At 51.5% G+C, this 20383-nt stretch overlaps 2 protein-coding genes and 1 long non-coding RNA gene across 3 annotated transcripts; 2 read left to right on the top strand and 1 right to left on the bottom strand.

The window, feature by feature from the left end:
* Nucleotides 1-20383, bottom strand: part of FAM110A (family with sequence similarity 110 member A) — a 118727-nt gene that overhangs the window by 24803 nt on the left and 73541 nt on the right.
* LOC141370554 (uncharacterized) lies at nt 912-2587 on the top strand. Its single transcript, XR_012374669.1, has 4 exons — nt 912-1038; nt 1356-1455; nt 1973-2044; nt 2174-2587. It is a non-coding gene; the product is annotated as an uncharacterized lncRNA (long non-coding RNA).
* On the top strand, nt 7368-18855 carry SLC52A3 (solute carrier family 52 member 3). Of its 2 annotated transcripts, XM_073880610.1 has the most exons (5): nt 7368-7425; nt 12299-12909; nt 13894-14399; nt 16057-16180; nt 16669-18855. In XM_073880610.1, the coding sequence occupies exons 2-5, from the start codon at nt 12343-12345 to the stop codon at nt 16879-16881; spliced, it is 1410 nt and encodes a 469-aa protein (XP_073736711.1). In that variant the 5' UTR covers nt 7368-7425; nt 12299-12342; the 3' UTR covers nt 16882-18855. The 2 variants fall into 2 exon arrangements, with proteins under 2 accessions (XP_073736711.1, XP_025732484.1); XM_025876699.2 differs by lacking the exon at nt 7368-7425 and having other exon boundaries at nt 11715-12909.

The raw sequence follows: 20383 nt of genomic DNA, 5'->3' as shown, positions 1-20383 counted from the left end.
AGTATTTCAGTTAAGGCTAAAGTTCTCTTTGATCACTCCTCATCACCCTTCCCATTCCCTGACTCCTTCCACACACACAATTCCAAAGGTAACTGCTGCTGTCGATTTGAAATTCCTCCTTCTAGATTTTTTCCAATGGATGTATATGCAGTAAATACCACACACACACACACACACACACACACAGCCCAAATGACTATGCAGCATTTATTTGTGGGATTGGTGTGGGATTATTTGGTGTGGATTATTGTGGGATTACTGTGGAATTATTTTTTTTTTACACAAATGGAATCATACTGTACGTATGTATCCTGTGACTTTTTCCTCCACTATGTTCTGGGCTCTTGAATTCAACTCACAGATATGAGATCACCGTCCCTCTGATGGGGGTTGCGTCATGAGACTGGCCCTTATAGAGAGCAAACTGGTTTAGAGGCACTCTCTGAAGCTCCTCTCTCTAGCCTTCTCTAACCTTACGTCTCCCTTTCCCCGCTCTCCCGCTCTCTTTCCTCCCACCTCCCACCTTTTCCTCACCCTGGCACTTTAGACCCCACAGGACCCCTTGAGAGAAGCTCCTAATCCCCCAGATGCCCGGGAAAAGGTTCATCTTCGGAGGTGGTGGGGCCCCTGCGCCCTCTGGTGGCTCCCATGGGTAACTGCAGCGGCGCCTCCAGCCCCTCATCCATTTATTTACCCAGCGACCCACCAGGAAGCCCAGCCCACCCACCACCCAGGCGTGAACCTTCCCGCGCCTGCCCTGGGGGCCCGGTCGCGGATTAGCTGATCTCCGCTCTGGAAACCTTCCTAGTGGAATGTGAGCGCCCTTGTGACCTGCCTGAAGAATGTACACGTTTGAGAACTCCCGGAGGGCAGCTCTTTGTGGGAACCTCGTGGTCCTGGTGCAGAGACTTTGGAGGGCATCTGGATGATCTCTCTCTGAGTGGGTTGAAGTTCACTGCTAGGAGTGGATTCTCCGGGTATTCTGCACATGGACAGACAGACAGATTGCCAGTGTTTGCTGCTGCAATGTTCCTGATGGTAAATGCTAGGTGCCTAGCTGGGGGGGGGGGGGGCGCGGCCTTAACTCATTCGGGCGCACTGGGATACCGACTCACCTCTAGCCCTGCCATTCCCCAGCCCGGGACCCTGTCCCCCTCAGAGTGCCTTTATGGCTCCCCACCCTCTCTGCAGCCTGGCCCCGCTGGCCACTCCGGGTCCCCCTCGCCCTGCTCTCCTTTTTCTACCGACCACATCTAACACACTAAATAGTGTCCTTACCTACTATGTTTATTGTCCCTCTTGCTCCACTAGAATGTCAGATCTCCAAAGACAAGGGCTTTATCTCTTCGGTTCAGTTTTAGGTCCCAAGCATCTCTCACAGTGCCTGACATCATCAGTGTAACTGAACGAGGGAACGAGGGCTCCGTGGGCAGCAAAGCCAAACACTGAGACCAGGTTTGCAATAAGAAAAAAGTTTAATTTGCAAGGCAGCTAAACGAGGAGATGGGGGCTGGGGGGGTGGGGGGGTGGGATCTCAAATCTGCCTGCCCTGAAAACGGGGTCTTGAGTCTTTACTGGATTTTAGGGAGAGCATGGACAGGGGTGGGACTGGAAGCTACAGAGCGGGAGGGAAAGCTGGGGGCGTTGTTGACCTGCGCAGGTGCACGCCCGCGTCCCACTCAGGTTCGCAGGCCGCTCCATTTGGGGAAAACAACTTACACCAACGTCTTGTGACTTGTGCATCAGAGAGATTTCATCTATAAGAAGCAGTTACAAGGCCTCACGATATATTACCTAGGCTAATTCCTATTTAGAAGCGGGCATTTAGAAAGTCTTTGGTGAAAAGAAACGGGCCTTGGGTTAGAGCTCACTGGCCTCCGTCTACCCTAAACACCAGGCAACAACAATTTCGCCTTGTGTTTAGTAGATGAAAAGTAGAGCTGTTCACTGGCACTTAATAAACATCTTTCAGAGGCTGAAGCCAATGAATGAGGCTCTGGATGTGCAGGATGTAGACAGAGCTCTAAGATAATCGGCAGAAAAGGCAAGCCTCCCGGGCGAGGTGGATGGGATGCCCCAGGCTGTAAAGACGGGGGGGAGGGGGGCAAGGAATGTTCTCCTGTAAACCTAAAACTGCTACAAAAAATAACTAATAACAGTCTTAATTAAACAGCAACACAGGCTGTAGAAGTATCTGGAGATGACAAGGAAAGGGAGAACATTCCGGTTGGTGTTCATTCACTGGGGCGTGTGAGGACTTCAGCTGTCTCCATTTGGACCTCAAGCTTTTCGGTTGGGTTCTTCTTTCCAGCGCGGCTCTTGGCTCAGGTGGGAGACCCCACCGGCAGAGCACGCCCTGCCCGAGTGAAACTGCCCCATCAAGCCACAAGGACTGCCCTGAGCCAGCAGGACCCGCCCGTACTTGACTCCAAGACAGTGAACGATTTGACCCTCACTGCCCACCTGCCCCGGCCCACCCCCCTGCATCCCACAGCTTCCTTATATAAACCCGGGGAGTATTTTCGGAGTTTTGGACACAGCCTTTGAGACATCAGCCCACCGACTTCCGGTGCTGGCCTCGCTGAAATAAATTCCTCCTTTCACCTCCACTGGTCTCTCTGCCTTTGGATTTGGTCAGTAGCCAGGGGCAGAACCAGATCTGTTTGGGAGCCGTGAGGCCAGGTGCTCTCGCACCCCTCCACCCCGGCTACATATGTTACATTTATTAAGCTCCCAATGTATACTGGTTATAGTAGAAACCGATATCCAGAAAGGTTTCTTTGGTGGAGATAACATTTAAGATTGGCTTTGAAATATGGATAGGATTGTGCCAGAAAGAGATGGGGCAATATATTCGCAACGATGTGGATGCAACTAGAGGGTACTATGCTAAGTGAAATAAGTCAATCAGAGAAAGACAATGATCATATGATCTCAATGATATGTAGAATTTAAGAAACAAAACAGAGGATCATAGGGGAAGAGAGGAAAAAATAAAACAAGACAAAATCAGAGAGGGAAACAAGCCATAAGAGACTCTTAACTCTAGGAAACAAACTGAGGGTTGCTGGAGGGGAGGTGGGTGGGGGGCTGGGATAACTGGGGGATGGGCATTAAGGAGGCACGTGATGGAATGAGCACTGGGTAAGTGCTGAGTATAAGACTGATGAATCACAGGCCTGTACCTCTGAAACCAGTAATACATTATATGTTAATTAATTGAATTTAAATTTTAAAATGTTAAAAAAATATTAGAAACAGGAGTTCTAATAAAATTGAGGGGAAAAAGGAAGTTTGGTATTTCAAGGGTCCTTTACACTGGAAAGCCGCTGTTGAAAAACACTGTAAACAATTGAATAAACTATGTCCCGGAGGTTTAAGTATCTAAAATATGAACTTGGAGTGCTTGTTCCATTACAAACAATTACAACACAAATTTTTACAATTCTTACTTATTAATACATTTGAAGATACCAAAGTTGAACACAATCCATGTTGATACCATCTTGGTAATAGTATGAAATTAGTTCCAACCTTGTGGATTCCTGAAGCTGGTCGTAAAGCACAGTGTCAAATTGTTCCAGAATGTAGAAGAGCATAATGAAGGATGAAATTTGAAAATTAAGTTTATTTATCTTCATTTATAATACCTGGGTTTGAAAAGCCATGAAATGTATTAAAATCTAGGAAAGTCTGCTTCAAAGAAAAAAAAGAGAGAGAGAAGATTAAATTCTTACAGAAATCAGTGACACTGTGCAGGTGTTATAACTCAGGAATATTGTTCTCAACAAGTTTGCAGGGCAAATATATTTATGTATATATCCTGTATCCATTTATTAAGTGTCTGCTCTGATAGGCTCCCAGAAATACACATACATCATGTAGACAGTGTGGCTCCTGCCATGATCCTGTTGCTTAGTTTTTATGTGTTTTTGTCTTGTCTTTGTCACTGGCCTATAAGCTCTTGGGAAAAGCTGTATATAGCCTTCTGTGTTCCCCAAAGTGCTTCCCACAAATAACTCAATACATTTTGTTTTTTTATTTTCCAATGGGGGGCAGAGAGAGAGATGGGGCAAAAAGGGTATTCTCTCTCTTTTTTTTTTTTTTTTTTAGAGGGAAAGAGAGAATCCCAAGCAGGCTCCACACCCAGCGTGGAGCCCAAACTCAGAGCTCAATCTTACAAGCCTGAGATCATGACCCAAGCCAAAATCAAGAGTCTGATGCTTAACTGACTGAGCCACCCAGGCGCCCCAAAAAGGGTATTCTAACAGAAGAATTCATATGGAAAGTTTGGTGGCTTAGACTTACTATAAATACTTAAGAGAATGGTAAGCAGTTCTGGCTGGAAGCAAGAAAGGCTACATATAAGAAAGGGCAAGTGATAAAGTTGTCAGGGTTTATTGGTCCCAGCTGAGAGAAGACGTAAATGTGAGGCTTAGGCATTTTTTTATTTTTATTTACTTTTTTAAGATTTTATTTATTTGACAGAGACACAGAGAAGAGAGGGAACACAAGCAGGGGGAGTGGGAGAGGGAGAAGCAAGCTTCCCGCCAAGCAGGAAGCCCGATGCGGGGCTTGATCCCAGGACCCTGGAATCATGACCTGAGCCGAAGGCAGACGCTCAACGACTGAGCCACCCAGGCGCCCCGGCATTTTTTTTTAATTTGGTGAGCAACAGGGGAGTCTTTGCGGGTTGATAATAAAGATATGTTTTTAAATTAAAAATAAAAATAAAATAATAAAAAATATAAATATAAAAATAAAAAATAAAAATACCACAAGGTATTTTTGGCACCTTTGAGGTGACCAGAAGGGAGACCATAGCAGCAGGGATGTGGGTCCAGCCAAACGGAAGAGGAGAATGGTCGGAGTCAGAAAGGAGCATCAGTCGGCGGGAGGGATTGGGGCCAGGAGCGGCCTCTCACGGCTGGTGTCCTGGCGGGGGCTCCCCTAGGGAGCACATTCTTGTGTCCCCACAACCTGAAGTGCTACTGAGCCCCTGCCAGCTCAGAGAGGGGTCCGGTGTCCCCTTCCGGGCTCTGCTCACCTCTCATGCCAAACATCTGCCTGGAGAGCGACTGCTCATCAAGCAAAGGAATATCTCCGAGAACAGGCAAAAAGCGGGCGAGAATTCTCAGAAGTCAACATGCAATGAGCATTTACCAGGTAGGTGCCAGAACCCGTGTGAGCATCAGCTGGAGTCGGCTTCGAATCTGACCCTGCACTTCCCGGCTAGAGCACCTCGAGCCAGTCACTTAACCTCTGTGAGTCTGTTTCCCCCTCTGTAAAGTAGCAACTAAAAGTAGTATCTGCCTACTGCTTAGGATTCCTGAAAGATTTAATCACATTCGAACTATTACTGTTGTCGGACAGGTATTTGTCAGTAGACGTCAGAGACCAGCTCTACCGAGGCTCTTGACTTCTCTGGGCTTCTGTTTCCTCAACTGTAAAATGGGATTGTCATAGTATCTTTCCCCACCCCGCCCAAAGGCTGTGGTGAAGAGTGTCAGGCTCAGTGCCTGGCACAGAGTCAGCTTGGCACACACTGGCTATTAGGATTTCTGCCCTACCAGGAGGATGCTATTAATACCCCCACTTTGCCAGTGACTCGCTTGAGCTCCAGCATTTGAACCAAGAGTTTCTGCTCCAGGGAGCCCTGTTCCTGTGTGAAAGGAATTATGGTGGCCCTGGGGTGAGGCCAGAGCCAGCCTGGGCAGGTCTTCTGCCTTCTAGGAGTCAACCCTCACTTGATAATGTGAGCCCTGTACTGCTCCGGTTGTAGCCTGGGGATCGAGGGGATCGGGCGGCTGGGCCACTGCAGACACACAGTAGGCTCTTGGTGCCGGTGACAGCCCCGCCCACCCTCCCCGGACTCTCCCTCTGCAGGGCTGGGCGGGGCAGGTTAATACTAACCGGGCAGCCTCCGCCCCTCCCGGGCACTTGGGACCGGACCTGCAGGTAAGCAGGCCTTGCTGGGCGGCTCAGGGCTGGGAGGCACTGCTGCCGATACCAGGGGCCGGCACTGGGCACTGGAGGAGCGGGGGGCACTTGTCTGGGGACAGCGGGTGGTCTGTGGTTTTTCCTCTGGTTTCAGACTCCTGGGCTGGAGGCGGGGGAGAGATAGAAGGGAAGAAGGGCTTCCTCCTCTGTGGTCAGGTTGGAGCTGGCCTGGTGGACTTCAGCCCCCTCCTCCCTGGATCAAAAGACTGGACCCCCACTGACCTCTGCCCAGCTGCCTCTCCACACCGCTGGGAAGTCTAGACAGCTGTTCCTGCCAGGTTGGGCCGGAGTCTCACCAGCCTGGCATGGGGGCTGGGGGTTGGGATGAGCACTGAAGGGAGGCTGCTTCGCCAAGGTCAGCCTCGTGGGAGGCCTGCAGCCCTTCCAGGCCCAGGGAAGGAGGAGGAGGAAGGGAACTCGAAGTCCCTGCCAGCCAGCCTGGGCTCCCATTGTCTCCTTGCTTCCTCCCTATCAGCCAAGCCCAACAAGACAGGGGCATCCCCACACCCTTTCTTCGATGGAGAAACCAAGACCCAGAGAGGGTGAGCAGCTGGCCTGAGGACACACAGCCAGTGAGAGCAGGCCTGGATGACCACCGCAACCTGAGATGGGAGGGGGGGGTTGGGAGGGAGACACAGTGTGGGCAAGCACTGCCTCCTCTCTGGGCCTCAGTTTCCCCACATTTGTGAAATGGGAACATTGAGTAGGAGGTGGCCTGGGACCTCCGAGTTGAGGAGAGGCAAGAGAAAGCCTCTTGATCCACAAGGATGTGAGCGGTTAGGTGAGGGTGGTTGCTGAGCCGGGCCGGGGTTCCAGCACACACAGCCACTCCTCTACCTCCGTCTCCTCTCCCACCCCCTGCCCTCTGCCCTACCTCTTCCCCCTGCCCTGCCTCTGTCCCTCTGTCACTCTCTCTGCCCATTTTGGCTTCTAGCTTTGGCTCTCGCTCTCTCCCTGCTCTGTCTACTCAAAGCCACCCTGCCTCCCCAACCCGGACAACCTCCCCACCACTCTCATGAGGACGGGCCGGGTCCCACATCCCAGGCCCCAGGCGGGGGCCTGCAGGATTCACCAAGGACTCCGGGACAACACTGACTGGGACCCTTGTCCAGGAGCGGGTGTAGACAGGGCCCACACTGCCGGCTGGCACTGCCCGGGCCACCCTGGCCAACTCAACCCACAAGGCCGAGGCAGGCTGGGTCAATGGCCCAGCCCTTTGCAAACCAGGCGGCCACATGGACCCTGGAAGAGAGACAGGGCCCTGCTCACAGGGAGATGATACTCCAGTGGGAGTGGTCAGCACTCAAATGATAAGACACAGATAAAGCTCCACAGCTGAGCCGATGCCTGATAATGCGGTGAGGGAGCAAAGCGGAGAGCACAGGAGCGCCGGGACTGGAGGCTGCCTAGGCTCGGGTGGTCGAGGTAGGACGGGGCCCTTCCTGCCGGCTGGGGCAGGAGGTGGCCCAGCCACACACTGAGGGCACACCGGCCCCCCACCCCCACTCCCTTGGGCCTGGGACTCTCAGCTTTAGATACAAGAATTCGAGGGAAAGAGACCCCTTTGCCAGGGGCTGTCCTGGCTCCGTACCTGGGTGCGCATCTGCCACGGAGCAGATGAAGTCTTACGTGTCTCCTCCAGAGCCTTACTTAGGTTTCTGGTCTCCCGCCATCGCTGGTGGGGCCCGGGAAGCAGATATGTCTTGGCGTCTCATCTCTCCCCTTCCCAGCCCATGCGGTGGGGAGGCCCGGGCGCGAGTGGAAAGGGGTCCAGCTCAGCCCAGCCCCTGCCGCCTCTTCGTAACGCCCTCCCCTCCTGGGCTCTACTCAGGCTGGGTCCACAGTCGGCCCGGCCTAGGTTCCAATCCCAGCTCCCAGGTGACCAGCTGGGTGACGTGGGGCAAATTACTTTTCTGAGCCGCATTAACTCATTTATAAAATGGAGATCGTCATACTGCCTACCTGGGGATTGTTGGGAGGATCTAATGGATAATGTGTATAAAGTGCTTGGCCAGCAAATGGTGGCTACTGTTCGAGTTCTTATTATCATTGGCATTACGATATCTTTTGCCTGGAATACCACACCAGCTCCCTAACGGATAAACAGGCTTCACTCCTACTTCTGCCCTGGCCCCACATGACTCTTCTCACAATAGCCGGTGTGATTCTGCTAAAACTCAATTAGAGCTGGTCCTCCCTCTGCCCAGGAATAGAGATTTGGGCTCAGAGAAACACCCAAACTCTTACCTACAGGGCCCTATGAGACCTGCGCTGCCCGCTCACACTGCTGCAGCCACCCCAGGGCCTTTGCACTTGCTGTTCCCTGCCCCTGCACCACTCTCCCCGGGCCTGGCTCACTCCCACACTTCCTTCACATTCCCTCTGACAACCCCATTTACATTTGCCCGCTCCTCCCAGCTTTGCTTCCCTCCCACAGCCCTTAATCACTACTGACTCGCTCTTGGTTGCTGGTTTTTATTTCACTCAGTGACTTCTCACTCTTTCCTGAGAGCAGAAATTACTGTCCAGCACACAGCAAGTGGCCAGTAAGTACTGGTCGAATGAATGAATAAGAACTGCAAGGTCACTAGAGGGAAAAGAGAAAAGAGCTACGTACTTTTTTAAAATACTCCCAACATACTACTCATTGTAAACCACTCCCGTACTGCTCTGAACCACCAGGCCTCTGCACATGCAGTTTGCTCTGCCGAGGACATCCCCCGCCCCCGCCGCCCCCCGCCGTTGTCATTGATGGCTACGTCCCCCATCAATGGGTCATTGTGTCTCCCAGGCCCAGGAGCGTGGGGCGTTTGGTGTGGCTGCCTGGAAGCAGGCCTGGGCAGGAGAGCCACACAGGAGATGGGTCATGCTGGGCCATACCACCATCATGACTGTTTTCCTGCCAAAGGAAGAGACTTGCAGAGCCAAATCACTTCCCTCAACTTACACAGCCATGTGGTGCCTGCATTAGAACCCAGACAACTCAGCTCTGTGGGGTGTGGGGATTTAGTCTTTTGGTGCATAGAACCTGTTGCACATAAAGGAGACTCAGGCTCCTTACCTGCCCACCTGCCCTCATCTCCTCAAGCCCACTGTTCCAGCCACACTGCCCCAGGCTCATTCCTGCCTCAGGACATTTGCACAGGCAGTTCCCTCTGCCTCTATGTTCTTTGGACATTTTTATTCTTTTTTTAATTAAAAAAATATATTTAAACATTTGATCCAGCTGGAATTCTTTTTTCAGGGGTGAGGGATAAGAAGTAAGAAAGAGATCCAGCTTTATTTCTTTTTTTCCCAAATGACTACCCTGGCAAGTCTTATTTTCTAACTGGTTCTATGCAGGAAAACTACATATTTAGAAATGTATAACTGGACATCTGGCTGAACTCTCATTATTTTAATAGCTTTTCAGATGATAAAAGTAACCATCTTTAGCAAATCCGCCTCCTCCCTTTAGTTATTTACTTATTCCTGTTTATTAAAAATATCATTGATCACCTCCTCTATACCCTTATTTATTTTACGCTGCCCTCTGCCATCAAGGCCTAGAGCAGTGAGTCACCACCCCGCCCAGACTGTGCTGCCGTCTGTCTCTCCAGGCATGTCTGGGGCTGTGGGGGAATGTTACGCAGACTCTAGATATCCACTACTGCTTTGACTCCGCTAAGGACTATCTATCAGTATGAAATGACTCGGGGTCTTAATTTATACTTTTGGCATCAAATCCCATATCGAGAGCTCTTTGTTTCTCTCTCTCTCTCCCTCCCTCCATCTCTTTGCATTTCCCTGGAAGACCTTTGCCCCCAGGTTTACTCTTAATCTTTCTATGTCTCTTTAAGGTATACCTCAACAACTAATCATATTTGATTTTGGTTTTTGATCAAATCCCATTTGGGGCAGAACCTGAGTTTCTGAGTTGGGACATCCAGAGTAAAGGAGATAAATGTCCTCATGAGGTTTTCGCTACTATAATCAGTCTCTCTATCTCCTTGAACATCTCTCTGCACACTTGGCCACTGTTTTGCTGTATATAAAATGAGTAGCTTAAACAAGAGAACAGCTTATTTACAATGCACACAGCATTGAACAAATGGTTCAGTGGCAGGCAGAACAGAACCAGTATGGCAGCTCTGTACCACAAAGCCTTAAGGTCTAATCTCCCCCTAGCCCCCACACCATCCTTCTTAGCACAAAACGACCACTGGGGTTCTGGCCATCTCATCTGAGTTCCAGACAGCAGGACAGAGGAAGGACAGAAAGGTACGCTCCCTCATCTTTAAGGAGACTTTTCGAAGTCCCTCACAACCTCACTGGCCTGGCCTCGATCGGCTGGCAGTGTACCACTGCAAGGGAGGCTGGGAAATGTACTCCTTTAGCTCGGTGGCCATTTGCCCAACCAAACATCTGGTCTCCGTGACAACTAAGGAAAAAGGGAAGAGTAAGTAATGGGAAGCAGCTAGCAGCCTCTGCCTTGGAATATTGTTCAACCTCTACCTTTTTGTCCTTCCCTATCGTTTCACCCATCAGAGGCAGAACTCTGCCTGAGTTGGAGCAGGGCAGCTCTTTTTTAGTGGGATTCTGCCTGTTCTATGCCACAGTCTGGTCTCAGGTGGGAGTGAGCAGCCAAGAAGCTGCACACAACTGAAGGGGAGGGATGGCAAGGGTCCTCCCCATGCAACAGCTGCCTGGAGCTTCCCTCCCTGGGTGCTCTCGGTGGGGGGCCCAGAGCCAGGCCTGTCCTGGGCTGTTAGTCAGGCCAGCCTCACAGGTGAGAGACAGAGCTTAAGCCACCTGCCCGAGTCCTCTAGACAGACCGTGGTAGAGCAGGACGGAAAGCAGGTCAGACTGCACTCTGCTCAGTGGAGGAAGGAAGAAAGGAGTTCACCTGCGGCTGAGAGTTCATCTGCGGCTGAAGAAGGTGTTTTGTTTGTTGTCGGATGACTTTTGTTTTAATATTTATGCAGTTACATGTGTGTGGAACCCGGAAAGGAGCCGCTGAGGTTGGGACTTTCCCAGGGGAGGCCTAGCCACAGGGAAGCTTCAGCAGCTTCCAAAAGAGAGCAAGGTTGGACTTGGGGGCAGGGGTTGGTCAGGAGGCCAAATGCTGCAAGGGACTGGCTCCAAATCCCACCTCCCTAGACCCCACCCTGTTTCCCATCTGTAAAAGGAAGGGCTTGGCCCCATCAACATTTCTCTCCAGAATGGTGCCTCATGGGAAACTTTTTTTTTCCTTTTTTAAAAAATTGTAATAATTTTAGTCATGTATTAAATTTAGTCATGTATTAATTTTCATGTGAATTGGACAAAAATGACCATGTCACCAAACCCGGCATTTCACCATGAGGGTGATAGCTAGCCCTCCGTAAGTACTTACCGTGCGTCAGACCCTGTTTTAAAAACATTAGCTTATTAACATTAACATATTTGCATATCATTACAATCCATAAAGTCAAGACTGTCCTCTCTTTACAGATGAGGAATAGGAGGCACAGAGAGGCAATATCACTTGCCCGAGGTCACCCTGCTAACCAGGGGCAGAGCTGGGTGCAAGCCCAGATCTTTTTGTATGTTTAAGGCTTATTTGTACCTTTTCCTCTGAACTGTTCACATCCTTTGCCCATTCTTCTATTCAGTCTTTTTGTTCTTAATTTCTACAAACTCTTTTTTTTTTATAAGATTTTATTTATTCACTTGAGACACAGCTATACAGAGAGGGAGGGAGAGCATGAGCAGGGAGAGAGGCAGAGGGAGAGGGAGAAGCAGGCTCCCCGCTGAGCCAGGAGCCCGATGTGGGGCTTGATCCCTGGACCCTGGGATCCTGACCTGAGCAGAAGGCAGACGCTTAACCATCTGAGCCACCCAGGTGCCCCATTTTCTACAAATTCTTTACATAAGAGGAAGATGTTTCTCTTGTCTATGATTTACATTGCAAATATTTCCCCCAGGTGGTCATCTTTTGATCTTACTGGTATTTCTGACCTTTTCTCTTTTTTTTTTTTTTTTTGAAGAAGGTGTTTTGTTTGTTGTCGGATGACTTTTGTTTTAATATTTATGCAGTTACATGTGTCCAACTTTTCTTTGATGGTCTCTGGAATTATGAGCCACAGTTAGGGAAGCTTGCCCCTCTGGAAAGGTTAGTTATAAAAGAATTTGCCTGTGTTTTCCTGTCATAAAAAGCCAACTTGTTCACGAGAAGGGGAAAGATCAGGGAAAACCTGGGCTCCACAGCATGGTGTTTTGACAGACGGTGACCCTAACATTGCTCACCCGGCATTTTTCTCCACGGCGCCCCCTGCAGGCTGATCTGGGAGGAGGCGGCTTCGGCACAGGGCAGACATCATCATGGCCCTCCTGGTACACCTGCTGGTCTGCACCTTCGGGATGGGCTCCTGGGTGGCCATCAACGGGCTGTGGGTAGAGCTGCCCCTGCTGGTGACGGAGCTGCCCGAGGGGTGGCACCTTCCCTCCTACCTCACGGTGGTCATCCAGCTGGCCAACATCGGCCCCCTCCTGGTCACCCTGCTCCATCACTTCCGGCCCGGATGCCTTTCCGAAGTGCCCATTATCTTCACCGTGCTGGCTGTGGGCACCCTGGCCTGCACCCTCTTCGCCTTCCTCTGGAATGTCACCTCCTGGGTGCTGGACGGCCACCACAGCATCGCCTTTATGGTCCTCACCTTCTTCCTGGCCCTGGTGGACTGCACCTCTTCGGTCACCTTCCTGCCTTTCATGAGCGGGCTGCCCGCACGCTACCTGACCACCTTCTTTGTGGGTGAAGGACTCAGCGGCCTCCTGCCTGCCCTGGTGGCTCTTGCCCAGGGCTCGGGTCTCACCACCTGTGTCAATGTCACTCAGCCATCAGACACCACCCCAACGACTGAAACCACCGGGAAGACTGTCTTCCTACAGGTACCCGGCATGACCCATTACAGTGCTCCATGCTTGGTCACAAGGAAGACCGTGCAGAGGGCTTGTGTTTCCTAGATGTTGGGTAGACCGGTGTTCTTGACCTGGCTGCACATCAGATCACCTACCCGGGGGACCTACTGAAACACAGCGGTGGGCCCCACCCCATCCAACCAATGAAAGAAACTCTCTGGGGCGTGGGGCTTCTCAGAGACCCTTTGAGGTCCAAAGTGTGTTGGAATCTGGAGTTTCGGATTTTAGAACACACCTGTCCTGGTCTCCAAGAGCACCTGTGACATAGCAGTCCAGCACAGTGACGTCACTGCCTATGGCCCGGGGGGCATTCCTGCCCAGTGGGCACGTAGGCTGTAAATAGACTACCTCCATTCAAGTGTGGCTGCCAACTGAGTCATGAAAAAAATCCGAACTTTCAGAGCTTTTTGCATTTCCAAATTGCAAAACAGGGATGGTGAACTTGTATTTATTCAAAAGTCCTCAGGTGATGCTAATGTACTGCCAGGGCTAAGAACTGTAGCCTTTATTTATTTTTTTTTAAGATTTTATTTATTTATTTGAGAGAGAGATTGAGCGTGCGTGCAAGAGAGCACAAGCAGGGGGAGCAGCAGTGGGAGAGGGAGAAGCAGGCTCCCCGCTGAGCAGGGAGCCAGACACGGGGCTCCATCCCAGGACCCCGAGCACAAGGCAGATGCTTAACCGTCTGAGCCACCCGGGCACCCAGAACTGTAGACTTTAGACATTGCTTCAGTGCTTCGTGTTGTTAAAACGTCCAACTTTTTTCCACTGTGTGGACACTTGTGAAGTTGGACACTTCACATAACGCCTGGCATTGCCCAAACCACAGAGGTCCAGCCATGGGTGCAAACCAGGGGCCCCAGGGCCACCATATCCTACAAGCACTCCATTGTTGCTACCTGTGGCCTGACATCCCCCGGGGATCTGCCTGACCCTGGTTTTGTCTTTCCCCAGGGAGCTAACAGCACTTTGGTGTCTGACCTGACTGGGATGACACGTTCCGCCGTCCATCTGGAAAGCCGCTACCTCCCAGCCAACTTCTCGCCCTTGGTCTTCTTCCTCCTGCTCTCCTTCATGATGGCCTGCTGCCTGGTTGCTTTCTTTCTCCTCCAGCGTCAGCCCAGACCCAGGGAATCTTCCATAGAAGACCTCCTCACCTCCCAGATCACCCTCCACTCCATCCGGCCACGGGAAGGGGAGGACCTGGGCCCCCCAGACCCAGGAGCTAGCAGCAAGGCCCAAGGGCATCCAGAGGAGAAAACGGCCTCCGACCACCCAGCCCACCTGGCCTTCATCTACATCCTGGTGGCTTTCGTGAATGCGCTCACCAACGGTGTGCTGCCCTCCGTGCAGACCTATTCCTGCCTCTCCTACGGGCCTATTGCCTACCACCTGTCCGCCACCCTCAGCTCCATGGCCAACCCTCTCGCCTGCTTCCTCTCCATGTTTCTGCCGCACAGGTCTGCCCCAACTGGCCCTCGGGAACTCTTGTTGGATGCATTTTGTTCCAGAAGTCAGAATTCCAAACCCCAACTGTCAGGTTCTGCGCATAGAACATGGTTTCTAGGGCTTGACTGCCTGGGTTCAAATCCCAACTCAGCCACTTCCTAGCAATGAGGTCCCGGACAAATCACTTCACCTCTCTGTGCCTCAGGGATACTTACCTGGAAAATGGGGATAATAGTAGTTCTCCCTCCTAGGATTGCTGGAAGCATAAAATGAGCTAATTTGGTAAAGATTTTAGAGTACCTGTGCAGGGCAGGTCTAGCGTAGGTGTTGACCAGCCACTGGCCCTTGAGGAGGAATGCGCAGGCAGGAGCTGAGGTTCCCATTTATAAGTGGGAACCCCGAGGCTCACAGAAAGGGTCTAATCCCATGGTCTATTTCCCAGGACTTCAGCCCTGTCCTCCCGCCTCCAGCTCACTCTGGCTCCTTTACAGCGGCAGATCTGGAAGAGTGGCTAGGCAAATTGACAAAATGCAGATTGAGCCAGCCTAGATTGGGACCTGAGATTTCAAATTTTAGTACACAACCTAAGTGGTTTCGCTGCAGGGGTTCAGACCCTGGGAGGAGACACACGGACTTTGGGGTCATGAAACTTGAGGGCCCACAACCTCCCAGCCAGCTCTGTGCCCTGCCTGCCCTCATGGGCCTCTCTGACCCTGCTCACGCCCGCCCCCCCCCAGCTCAGGAAGGAGGGAGAACGAGAAGAGGAGAGTCAGACAGAAAATGTCACATTGCCAGAAAGCTGAATTTTCTCCCTTAGGGATTGAAACTGTGGAAGGAGGCTAGAGATTTCTGGGGAAGCAGAAGCAGAGTCTACAGATGTGTGGAAGAGGGGACATCCAGAATGTTAGAAATACCCAGTCTGAAAGACAGCGGCTCCAAGAATCTTGGAGCAGAAAGAGTCCTTAGAGGCAGGGGCAGGCCCTCCACTCCCACCCAGGACCCCAGGCAGCCTTGGTGTTCTGAAGAGTGTGCACAGGGAGGCCCCGGGAGGATAACCTCTAATGAAGGACAGTGTCCTCCGTTGTCACACCTAGAGCCAACGTGGGATCCCAGCCAGCCATCAGGACCCCTAGATCATGGAGACCTCAGGTTGTAGATGACACCAGAGGGGAAGGGGTCAACTGAGGCATACAGCACAGCCTGCAGTGCGAGACTCCTAGCCACATCCTTGTCAGCCAGGCTTCCTGGCTGAGGTTGGGCATGTTGCAGGAGGAAATGGGAGCCGGCGGAACACTGGGTGGGGCCCCGGGGCCCGGCCCTGCGCACTCCGTTCCACAGGTTCCGGCAGCCCTGCACAGCTCCTCGCGCTGGTGAGGAAGCAGGCTCAGGGACCAGTCTTGCAGCTTCAGTGGGAAGTGGAATCTGAACCAGGTCCCCGTAGCACCAGAGTCCATTCTGTTTCTCCTGCCATGAATGCTCAGGATGTCTAGACCAGTTTTGCCCCTCAGGAAGCTCACTGACCCGCTTGAGCCAGGTGGCCTGGAAGCTTCCATGTGGATCTGACCTCTAACCCTAGAGACGCTGACCATTCTATGCGGCGCCCCAGGGTAGGGGAGGCAGAAGTCAGGCTGCTCATCTCCTCCATTCTCCTCTTCTACTCTGCCCTAGGTCTCTGCCAGTTCTGGGGGTCCTCACAGTGCTCGGGACTGGCTTTGGGGCCTACAACATGGCCATGGCCGTGATGAGCCCTTGCCCCGTCATGCAGGGCCACTGGGCTGGAGAAGTCCTCATTGTAAGTACCCGGCCTGTGGAACTGCCTCCCTCCCTACCCCTCGCCTAGGCAAGGCGCTTTCTATTGGCCAAAGTCTTTGTGTTTGCGCCGGAAGGAAGCCCCAGGTGGGGTTGGGCAGGGGGAGGGATGCTTCTCCTTTGGGAATGGAGGCTTAGGAAGGTGAGGTGGCTGGTCCAAGGTGACATTCCAGCCTCTCCGCTGAATGCCACACTTTCCCCGCCATGTGTACCTCAGCCCTGGCTTTCTCCCAGATGCCCTTGACTTGATCACGAGAGGCACCAAGGCTACTGGGTTCCCCTTTGCCCTGGGGGGGGGTGTCAACTCATGCCCTCTTAGCCCTAGGGGGTCACCCCCAAAGACTATTGAACTTAAAGGTTATTCCATGGGGTTCCCTTAGCCCAGTTAGGTCACCCTACAAGCATCCTTCTCCCCTGGGGCTCACCCCAAAGCCCCCTTCACTCTGCATCTCTGCCGCCCGGTATCCGCAGGTGGCCTCGTGGGTGCTGTTCATTGGCTGTCTGAGCTACGTCAAGGTGATGCTGGGCGTGATCCTGCGCGACCGCAGCCGCAGCGCCCTCCTGTGGTGCGGCGCGGCGGTGCAGCTGGGCTCCCTCCTCGGAGCTCTGCTCATGTTCCCGCTGGTCAACGTGCTGAGGCTCTTCTCATCGGCCGACTTCTGCAGCCTGCAGTGCTCCGCCTAGGACACCTGGAGCGGTCCAGGACAGGGCCCTGACCCGCCCCCATTACTAACACCTGGGAAGTTGAGCAGGGCACATGCCTAAGGTCACAAGGGCAAGTGGCAGGGAGCTGGGAGGCCCAGGCTGAGCACTTAAGCAATCCCCGCCAGCTCCCCTCAGGAACGGTGGAGAACGCCACAAGGCCCCCCACGGGACCTGGAAGTGCAAAGCACAGCCCTCCCCCAGTCTGTGTCACAGTGCCCGCAACTCCATTGCAGAACTGCTTCCGACTCTTGAGAGAGAGCAGGTTTGCAGCACCCAGCTGGAGGCAGGCTCAAGAGTGTCCGAAGGGCGACGGCTGAGAGGGTGAGCTAGCCCTCACAGGCTGTGAGACCTCGGGGAAGTCACTTATTTCTCTGTGCCTCGGTTTCCTAAAATGGGGATTATGATAAATAGCACCTACCTCATAGGCTTAGCACAGTGATAAAGGGGAGAAGCGCCCAGCATGTAGCAAGCCCTCTTGGGCCATTTCCTGATCTGCTGCCCGACAGAAATAACAAGGGACAATCTACACAACGTAGAAGTGGCCAGGGTGGTTGAGAGATGACCCCTGTCCCGTTTCCTTTTTCCCACTCTCCTCGCAGAGAAGCTTCTAAAAGACAGATGGCAAATGGTGGGACCCTGGGCATCCTGACGCCCCAGTTCCCAATATGGATGGACGTTGTACCCCACACACCCCTTCCTGTCACCCCTCCTGACCCACAAGGTCCTGCTCCTTGGAAAGTGAGTGACCTCCTGGGAGGCAGAGAGATGATGGGGGGAGGGGCTACACCAAAACTCTGGAAGTGAGTCCCCTCCCCTCCCCCACTCACCAAGGCCAGGATTAGACCCTGAGAACCCCGGGAAGTCTGGGAAGGAGTGCATTCGCTACCTGACTGTTCTTTTGTTCTCTTTTTTTCTTTCTTTCTTTTTTTTTTTTTTAGATAAACATTTCCCTGCTTTTACACTAAAATCAGCCCTCCCAAGAAAAAGTCTAACATGAACCCCAAAATCAGTATCATCAGTTTTCAGTTAGTTCTAAGGTCAAGGCTAAGCTCAGAAATTAATAGAATCAAGTGCTTAGAGAATGTCTGGTCCTGGGACTTCTTTTCTTTAGTGGTGTGTTTGCTTGCCACCAGCCCTCTTTTAATTTATTGTGAATAAATAATGTAGTCACATGTTTCAAAAATCAGAAAATACAAAATGTTCAGCAAAAAAATTCCTTCTCTCCTGTCCCCCATCTGCCCAGTTCCTCTCAACACACACAAAGACACACACGCATGTGCACGTGCACACACACAAGCACTTTTACTAGTTTCTTGTTCACTCTTGCAGAGTTATGCAAGTACAAATACAGACTCTTTTTACAGAAAAAGTACCAAACTACCGTGTACCTTGCACTTTCGCTCAACAATTAAAATGGAGAGAAGGTTCTGGCTCTTGGTCGTGACCATATAGTATTCCATTGTGGGGAGGTACCAAATTTATGGAACCAGCCCTCTGTAGAAAGACATTTGAAGGTATTGGAGACAAAATTTAAAACAAAAATCTCCCGCCAACCAGAAAACCTCTCCACAAAAGCAGAAGAGAAAGAAAACCATTTTATTACTAAATAAGCGTTAAACCAGATTATGGGTGCACAGCACAGACAATCAACTGAAAAGCTTGCAAAGGCAGAAAGAAACCCCTCCTTTCACATCGTCCAGAAGATACAACCTACTACATCCATATTCTCAAATGGTAGCTGGTCCTCAAGGGAAGGTCACATCGTTCATCCTGAATTCGCCTAGTAATTGGGATGGCTATCGGGGTTAGCTAACTGTCTTTATCCGCAGGAAAAAGAAATTCATGTCTTCATGAGGAGGTTTTTCGCAACTTGAAGCCAAACACTGATGTTAGGCTCCTACCCTCGCCCAGAGGCTGGGTGATGGGGGCACTGACTTTCTTCACGTTTACATTATAAAGAGATGGTCTTATATATATACATTATAAAGAGATGGTCTTATATACGTTATAAAGAGATGTCTTTGAGAAAAGTGATCCTGGGAGGTAAAAATGGCTAGAGGCTTATTCAGCTTTTTTTTAAAAGACTTGAATAGGAGCAGGGAAAAAATTTGCAAGTTTTCTAAAGTAGATGCTCTAAGAAAAGGGAGAGGGGATGTCTCCCTTTTTGGCACCAGGGAGAAGTTTTATTTGTATTTGCCCTGACAAGGGCATTTGGGTTGTTTTCAATCATTCCCTCCCAGAAAGGATGTTGGAGTGGATAATGAGCAAGGAGACGATCTCTCTGTACTGATGTGAGAAGATGTTCCAAGATTATTTACACACACAGAGAAAGGGGATGCAGAAGAGCATGCAGAGTATGGAGTTAGCCATGCTAATGGGTTCTGTCAAGGACTAGGGGACAGGGTGACAGGGTATTTGGAAAAGGCACCTCCGTGAGTGATGATGTTGAACTTCTTTCCATGAACCTGTCGGCCATAAGTATGTCCTCTTTGGAAAAATGTCTGTTTGGGTCTTTGGCCCATTTTTTAAAAAATATATTATTTATTTGAGAGAGACCCTAGCACAAGTGGAAGAGCAGAGGGAGAGGAAGAAGCAGACTCCCCACTGAGCAGGGAGCCTGATGTGGGGCTCCATCCCAGGACCCAAGATCATGACCTGGGCCGAAGGCGGACGCTCAACCCACTGAGCCACCCAAGCACCCTCTTTTGCCCATTTTTATTTGTGTTTGGACCTCTCTATGGTTTTGCTTTCACCCACCATCCTTGGAGGTCTTTATGACATTGACAGCCTTTAAGCGAAGGCTCATGAGTCCGCTCTCCACAGTCTCCTCCGTACAATGGGGACAATAAGAGCATCTCCCAACCGGGGTTGCTGTGAGGGTTGCATGACCTTATTAATAAGTGCAGTGAGCTTAGCGCCACACCCGCAAACAGCAAGTGCTCAATAAATGTCATTAAAAGCTTCTACTTTCTGAGAACATCTACTAAAGACCCTGGATGGCCCTCCCGCCCCTGCCCTCCCCAAGTTAAACCCGGTTGCTAGGGTGACCGAGTCACCTGCCCTCTCTGCCCTCCAACCAAATAAGTTCCCTGAAGAATGAGCTCAGGACTCTGGATTCAGCCTGGGGTTGGCAGCAGGTGGGCGGGTTCCCCTAGGATGTCCCTGAGCTGGTATCTTAGGGCAGTGGGAGGGAAGGGGGCAAAGCCAGAAGGAGGGTGTGCTCCCGGCAGCAGAAACTGACTTGCAAAAGCTGTGGGGTGGGGGGCAGCAAGCAGCTTGCAGAGGGAGGGACCTTAGAGGCCAAGGTTATGAAGGGGTGGAGGGTTGTGTTGGCCTGTATGGGGTTTGGGGGTGGGTAGTGACATTGCAAGGACCACAGCAGATGCGAACAGGTTCAGAAACTACTACAGGCACCCTGGGGCGGGGGGGGGAACGGTATAACACACAGACTGAAATACACGATTTGTCCTTTCTGTTGGCC

This window comes from Callorhinus ursinus, unplaced genomic scaffold (genome assembly GCF_003265705.2).
Source record: "Callorhinus ursinus isolate GAN/ISIS: 27379988/994484 unplaced genomic scaffold, GSC_fseal_2.0 scaffold38, whole genome shotgun sequence".
NCBI classification, from domain to species: Eukaryota; Metazoa; Chordata; class Mammalia; order Carnivora; family Otariidae; genus Callorhinus; species Callorhinus ursinus.
Note: the sequence above shows the minus strand (reverse complement) of the source record. Positions and strands in the feature narration are given on the sequence as shown.

Coding starts and splice junctions, on each gene's coding strand:
- SLC52A3 (XM_073880610.1), top strand. CDS start 12,343: ATGGCCCTCCTGGTACACCTGCTGGTCTGCACCTTCGGGATGGGCTCC. Junction 12,910..13,893: donor GGAAGACTGTCTTCCTACAG/GTACCCGGCATG, acceptor GTCTTTCCCCAG/GGAGCTAACAGCACTTTGGT. Junction 16,181..16,668: donor GGGCTGGAGAAGTCCTCATT/GTAAGTACCCGG, acceptor CGGTATCCGCAG/GTGGCCTCGTGGGTGCTGTT.